The following is a 7932-nucleotide window of genomic DNA, read 5'->3' on the forward strand; positions in this document are numbered from 1 at the left end:
GTGTGTGTGTGTGTGTGTGTGTGTGTGTGTGTGTGTGTGTGTGTGTCTTACCTTCAGGTCCCTGTGTACGATGCTGTTTTCGTGCAGGTAGCTGACAGCCTGCAGCACCTGTTTGATCACTGTGCTGGCGTCCTTCTCAGTGTAAACCCCCTTGTCTATAATGCGATCAAACAGCTCCCCGCCTGACACTCTATGCACACACACGCACACACAAAGGAAATCATCTATATTTTATTCGGGATCTTATTGCTACACCTTTGACCTGCCACGTGGACAAAGACTTCTGTTGGACAAAAAGGTTTTGTTGTAGGCCTGTAAAACCTCAGTTAAGGGAGATCCCACAGTTAAAGTGTGGAATAAGAAGGATTTTTCCAGTCTTGACTACAGGGGAAACCAAAAGGTGAAAACTGTATGTTAAGGGGTTTAACAAGCAGATGTCATTCTGTTGGTATATTTTTGGTGATAATGTTATGGCATTCATATATAAAAGAACACTTACAATGTATTGTTATTGTCAGATTTAATTCCACTCACTATGATACCTGTCAATATTTTGTTCCACCAAGGTAATACTTGATGATAATAATAAATCCACTTACAGTTGCATGACCAGGTAATAGTGCGTTCGACTCTCATAGAAATCCTCCAGTCCCACCACGTTCTCATGCTGTATCCTGAAATGGTAAGAGGTAGAGGCATCACTGTTGTCCTCAGTAGCAAATGTTGCATTTAGACAGATGCTAGATGTTATTCTCGACCCTGGGCCAGTTCTTCACACGTGTATGTACACGTATGAAAAACTGGGACCTCGTTAACTTCTGACTCAAAACAGATTGTTTATAGACAAAGGTAAGAAGGTGATACACATGCAATTCAATACATTTGAAGAGCAACACAGTGTTGACTTCATACAACAGGAACAGAAAAGTGCTGCTGCACTGCTCTTTGTGCACAATGGAACACAATGGAAATCACCTGTATGAATGTGTGTGCGTGTGAGTGTGTGTGTGTGTGTGTGTGTGTGTGTGTGTGTGTGTGTGTGTGTGAGTGTGAGTGTAAGTGTGTGTGTTTTACCTTCTCAGTACATTGATTTCATTTTCGAGGTTGCTATGAGCGAGGTGTTTTTTCTTCAGACACTTCAGGGCAGACAGTTTTCCTGTTGTCTTCTCTCTCACCATATACACCTCTGAAAAAGAACCCCTGCACAAAAACAGACAGGACAGAGATACAACCATTGAAGTGATGGTTAATGGAGTGCAATCAGTTTGTGGAAATGCTCAAAAATAGCAAACTGTAAAGGACACAATACTATTCCTTCATTAGAATTTAAGTTCAAAGTACTGGTTTTTGTTCTGGTTTAATATTCCTTTACATCAAGACATCAACAATTACCTGCAAATACTTTTTAAAAAACAATAATCCAGTCACCCTAGATGGGTGTACTATTAAACTTTACACCCTTGAAACAACTGTGGACCTCTTAAGTGGAAAGACAGTCGGGTCCCCAGACATGAGACGGGTCACTTGCTTTAGGGTCCCCAGATGTAAGATGCATCACTTCTGTTTATTTTCACTTTTCTAACTTTATTTGAAAACGTTCACCAAGTTCTATTACGTACGCTCTCGAAAGTACTTTGTATTGGTTTACCCCCTCGAGGCTAAACCTCGGCACACTGAGTGTTTATGCTTTATTTTGATTGGCATCATAAGCGCCCTGACTGCCATTTGGTTGAATACAGTTTTGCAGGAATGAGTCCTAAAGCCCAGAAATGAGTCAGCATTTTTGCACTTCTGGTTCCATCGTCTCAAAGTCAATGGGTTTTTTGAAATAAGGGATGTGGTTAAAACAAGTTTAAGAGATTTTAACGTTTTGTTCTTCATAAAATGCATCAGTAAATACCACTCTCATGAGTTTTGAATGGAGTGATAAGCTGATCTACTTTCTGAATGTGACAGTGCATGTATTCTCTTTCTCTTGAAATGGGACCCTATTATTTCCACACATCTCCACTCCTCCCCAAGTTTTCTTCACAACCCAGAAATTGCTTTCAGTACTGTCAATATTGGTGGTTTAGAATGAATAAGGAAGCTAAGACATCTTTTTTTACAGATGTATTTTGAAGGAAACAAGTGTATCCTGTCTTTAAGTATTATCCCTTTTAATGCAGAGACCACATAAAGTGTGCTCCATCCAGTCCCAGCCCAGAGACAAATGGAGGCTGGTCGGCCTTGGCTGGGTTTCAGCATGGCAGCTATTCTCGTTAAACTCACAGTCAGATGATAGCCAGGGTTTAATCCCTGATTTTGGCCACTGACTCAAGCATCTGTTCAGGTGATACAGCAGTTGTGACCTCAAACCCAATAAGGGAGACTTATAAACACGCCTTATGAATGCAGTGTTGCCATCATATTTTTTGTGCACTGTGTTCTGAATTAGGGTTCGACTCGATTGGCCTACGGATACTTGCCATTGATTGAAAGTTACATCCGAGTCTGTATTGTTAGAGCAGGATATTAGCCCTTACTGAATGGAGCATATTTCATTCGATACATATCGACGCAATTAAATCATCTGATCAACTTTCATAACCTAGTCTAGGAATGTCACTGGAGCCCATCATACCTTATAACTATTAATAGTCTTTAATTAGCCTTCAGTGGAGATGTTGACTTTCCTGTGAACATGCTGTTTCACACATTTTCTCCACCTTAAAAAAAACGAATCACTTGAGATTCACTAGAGATATTAAAAAATCTTTAATCTGAAAACTGAATGCACTGTTGCAAAGCGGTTTAAGTCCATCACTGATTGGTGTGCAGGGTAGCACGTTTTTGTTTCCTGTTGGCACAAACACACACCTGCTCCTGCTTACACCTCCTCCCTCATCCACCAATATAGTCAGTCAGACTCTTAAATCCTATAACGAAGTAGTGCTAGGATGTTCTAGCACTGCTGCTCTGACGTCAGTGCTCAAGAACTTCAGACACACACACACACACACACACACACACACACACACACACACACACACACACACACAGGAGACTAACTCATTCACAGCCAGTCGAGGGAGGAGGGCTTTAAGCAGCTTTGAGGCTGCAGGACAACTCTAAGGAAGCAACACCTGCAGTTAACTTAACAGCCATTTATTATTGGTCACTGTTCTGACAGGTGATGTGAAGCCAACCTGGTCTCGCTACATTTCTGGAATTGATGCAGATAAAGCAAATAACAGGACAGGAGAGAAATATAGTTTGCTTTAACCAGTGTCTTTGGAAGTTCTAGGGCACTCAATATTAGAGTGCACCAAATTCTTGTTTAGTCATGTTTACTTATTCATATTCTTTGATGAAATATGTTGTGATTTATATCATAATGGTAATGTTATGCTGTAATAAATGTGTTTAAAGTTGATGCTAAGTTGCTTGTGTTAAACGTTTTGATTGTTTTGTTAAAAGGGCAACCCAGCGATTGAGTATTGCTCTTTTATAAAGTTGCGGGACTTCAAAATTGATGAGGCAGAGGCAAAGATGACTTTTATCCCCTAGTGTGGGTCAGGCTCCAAAAATGTTGCATCCTATGTTTCCCATGATGCAGCTGGATTGTCTTTTGTTAGGCCCATCTGTGCCATATCAGCTGACATTATACACCTGTTTTCACTGGCTGATGTTTGCCCTGACTGGTAAACTGACTTTAACACACACAATGAGTGCAGTGACCCTTTAAATTGGAAAAAAAAGAGCTTTCTGGTAAAAACTAGGTTTTTACTCAGCAAACTAAGGTATAAGGTAAGCATAATTTGGTGTTAGTAGTGAGGGGCAGAGGTATCAAAACAGCTGTTTGGAGCTATAGCAGAATCAGGTATAGTGTTTCTTAAAATGTAAATAAGCTCTGATGGTTTGCAGGCACTCAACACAAAATGTCAATATTAACATTGCACCTGATTAATTTTAATGGAAGATGGAAGGGATTACCCTCAGCCCAGAGGTTAAAGTGAGCCTGGTAACTGGGAGACAGACGGCAGTACCTCCTTCCATCTGATTAGTCCAGAGACAGCCCTCTGAACTTGGGAAATTACTTACTGTAACTGTAAAACAGTAGCGGGAATCAGGCTGCTGGCTGCAACAAAGACGTGTGTCCCATCCTTGGATGAGGGTTCATTGTATTTACTCATAATACCCGCATGTTCCCTGTCTCCAACACAAAAGCTCAAAAGATGCTTTTGTGGATGTGAACTGTGCCTGATGTTTTCAGTAAGCAGAACATATTGTTCTGTATCTTCAGGATTTTCTGACCGACAACAATTCAATCCCACAAGCTGCTGAAGCAAGCCTACCTCCTGCCTGCCAGTTATCCTCACCAGTCCTGATTCCAATAAGGCTCCAGTAAATGGCATCCTAGTGTGACACATCAATCTTCTGTGATTTACAAACTGTTGTCAAATAGCAGTTTGGTGTGTCTTGGTGCACGTAGACAGATGACTATCCCACCCACCCAAACCATGACATGTGGAAAAACAACCATATCGGCTGCAGGTTTCCATGCTTTTCCTCACGACTACAACTCATACTGTATCACCTGACCAAATGAGATTATTTTCAGCCAAGAAACATTTCGATCCTGAACATCCATATTAGCGAATTGACAGGCTTCTAAACTTTTTTTTGTGCAGCTTGGTCTAAAATTGTCTTAACTAGTTACCAAAAAGCATTGAACCTTGAATGAACCTTGACACTAGTCCATGTCTTCTAACACACATTTATTTCTCTTGTCTGTCTTTACTTTCACCATCAGCAGTACTTACGATCCCATTTTCCCCTTGAAGTCAAACACGTCCTTGATATTACTGGTGCTCTTCTTCCAGCTGCAGATGATCTCCTTCCGCCCCATCTTGGCTCTGACGTTGCCGTAGACTCCTGAAGAACAGACAACATCAATCATTTCTTATGGGTAAAACTAGGATTACCGCCTTGCGGTTGTGTGCCTCCGCCTCCGCCAACCAGTCAAGTTGCAGTTTACATTCATGTCTGTCGAAGATGTCATCACTTCATCATTTTATCCTCTTAGACATTTGAGACATTGTCATAATTAGAATATGAATTGTTGAGTTATAGCAAAAATGTGTTTTGTGAGGTCACAGTGACGTTCAACCACCAAATTCTAATCAGTTCATCCTTGAGCACAAGTGGACGTTTGGGTTCCTGAAATATCACGTTGATAAGAATGGGACGGACAGACAATCCCAAAACATAATGCCTCCATCCATCATCATGCATCAAGTGAAGACTGAAAATCCAATAGTGTTGAGGAATGATTTCGACTAGATCATTATCACATAAATATGTGTCTCTTTTCAACAGAGAAGACTACTGTGGACCCACTTTGACATGTCTCTGTCGCTCAAATATCAAAGTGCTAACTAAGCGTAACCTTCTCCACCTCTCATCTCATTCTGTGAATTGCAGCATCTTGGCTTACATAAACAGTTGCATGTCTATGACTGTGGTCATTGGCCGCTGGGTGAAGCCTATCAGTTACACAAGATTAGAAAGGTAAAAAGCAGTGGTGAGTTAATCTTCCCAACCCTCCCTCTTTCTCGTCTCCTGTGCTCATCCCATGTGTCTGCTGTGGGAACAGATTAGTGGCTGATTCCCTGACAGGACAAAAACTGGATCCTTTCATAATCCTGTTGCATGTCAGGATTAATGAACACTGGCCTTCCGATAATATTTGCTGAAACGCGCCAATATTTGTACATCCAAACATTGATATGCCAAATTATGAAAAGTTACACTCAGGAAATCATTGTCACATTTTTTTGATTAATTCTGATTATACAAAAATGTAAAATAGTACAATGCTATAACCACAGGATATTTCACATATTGTACTTTGACTGAATTCTGCATACTCCAGATGATGAATTAAATTATTATAAATCAATTAGAATTTTGTCAGAAAATAAATTAAGGTACAGACTTACAAGTCCAACTTGTATTCATCCTCTTTACAAAGTGAGGAACAGGAATGTATTGGTTTTCTTGTTTCTGCTCTAATTGTTACTAAAGGCTTGTCAGGAGCTTTACCGTTGAGCCATTATTTAGAAAATAACTAAGGCATAACATAAGCAATTTAAGTGGTTTGGATTAAAGGATACTAATCGTATTTAAGATAGCTTTGGCTGTTATTGTGCTTTAGTAATTTCAAAAGACAAACACCAAAACACACTACACTGCATAGAACCGTGTAAAGCGTGTCTAAACTTACAGTATGTTCATCAGCCAAAGTCAACAGTACGTTCCAAATGATTCATGTGAGTGATAACGTTAGCTTTATGCTCCTGTTAAAATGTAATTTTCATAGATTTCTAAACGGAGTCTGTGATGAAAGTACAGCACGAGCGCAAATCCCTGTAGGCTAAACTAGTTTGGTGTCTCTGATTTTTACATTTGAATCTATTATACAACTCAGCATGTGAGCATAAGGCATGTTTCTCAACAAAAACGACTTATTTGTATCCATACAAGTTAAACATGTCAACAAAGTAACTTGTCCTAGTCCTAAAATAGTTGTAAAGCTGTTTTTACCTGAGGAGCGGTGTAGAGCTGGTAGAGCCGAGGTGTCCGCGTGAACCTGACTATGTCAGGCAGGCTGTGAGTCTTCACGCGCAGAGGGCGGGGCCTCGTCTATGAAGGCAAATCACTGTCAAAATCCGAGAGCGCAAATGAGATCCACGCGCGCGCGTATTTTACTTTAACGAGCGCTTTTACATCACTCCGCGAGCATAAGTCGCTCTCGCGGGAGCAAAAGTCGCTCCCGAAACTTGAGCCTGCTCGCTCGAGAAACTTCACCCTGCTCGCTCGCGAGTCTGTTACCTGCTCGCCCGCGAGCAGTTTTTCTTTTTGACAGTAAGTGGGCGGACCCAGTCGCCATTGTATCTCTACATCTAATTGGTTACAATCCTCGTCTTGGGATAAACCGGATATCACTCTGACACAGACGCTAGTTCTGATAGAGGTGGTTTTCAATCCGCCACTAAACACTACTCCACTACATCTCAAGATGTTCTACATTTGTCCGACAGGTTTTGTAAACTTTTCAGACTGTAGAGCCTGATGAAATACAAATGATGTTAATAGAGTTGCTAAATACAATAATTAAAAATGTGTTAAAGTCAAGTTGCTCAGATTGGTTTAAATTCACTCATCATTCTATTACAGACAATGTGTGTTTGATACTCAAACCTCTTGTGACAAACAGCTCAAGGAAACAATTTGATCTTAATTGATTAAAACATGATGTCATCATATTTAATCATAGTGTTGTGTTTACAGAAGAGATATAATATAGTTGTATATAATATGAGCAACAATTTGGACCTGCTCAAAGATCTGGAGCCAAGATTAGGGACCACTGTTTGTATATTAACTGTTAAATCACTGACAAGTAATTAGTGGATGAAAAAGTATTCAGATTCTTAACTGCAGTAAACGTACTAATACCATACTGATGAAACAATAATCCACTACGAGTAAAATACCTGCATTCAAAACCTTAGTCAATGTTATTATCAGCAAAATCTACTTTAAGTGCAGAAAGTAAAAGTACCCGTGCAGTAAAATGTACATTATTTGTCCCTGACCTGTAGTGCAATCTGAAAATCTCTCCCGAGCGTCTGTGTCAGAGTGATAGCCGTTCTATCCACTGGGTCCGCCCACTTACTGTCAAAAAGAAAATCTACTCGAGAGCGAGCAGGTAAAAGACTCGCGAGCGAGCAGGTTAAGGTTTCGCGAGCGAGCAGGTTTAAGCTTCGCGAGTGACTTTTGCTCGCGCGAGAGTGAATTCTGCTCGCGGAGTGATGTAAAAGCGCTCGCCAAAGTAAAATACTCACGCGACTGTTTGATTTTCGCGCGCGCATGGATCTCATTTGC

At 40.6% G+C, this 7932-nt stretch overlaps 1 protein-coding gene across 1 annotated transcript in view; it reads right to left on the minus strand.

Moving 5' to 3' along the window:
* camk1ga (calcium/calmodulin-dependent protein kinase IGa) overlaps positions 1-6699 on the minus strand; it is a 14778-nt gene extending 8079 nt beyond the window's left edge. Inside the window, exons 1-5 of the mRNA XM_031875597.1 lie at positions 6589-6699; positions 4806-4917; positions 1075-1200; positions 600-674; positions 52-190 (exon numbers count right to left, since the gene is read on the minus strand). Coding sequence (XP_031731457.1) covers positions 52-190; positions 600-674; positions 1075-1200; positions 4806-4891 — 426 coding nt within the window. The 5' untranslated portion in view covers positions 4892-4917; positions 6589-6699. The remainder of the gene's footprint in view (positions 1-51; positions 191-599; positions 675-1074; positions 1201-4805; positions 4918-6588) is intronic.
* Between the last annotated feature and the right edge of the window lie 1233 nt (positions 6700-7932).

The sequence above is a fragment of the Anarrhichthys ocellatus genome, unplaced genomic scaffold (assembly GCF_004355925.1).
Source record: "Anarrhichthys ocellatus isolate YVR2014 unplaced genomic scaffold, GSC_Weel_1.0 scaffold92, whole genome shotgun sequence".
Lineage (NCBI taxonomy): Eukaryota > Metazoa > Chordata > Actinopteri > Perciformes > Anarhichadidae > Anarrhichthys > Anarrhichthys ocellatus.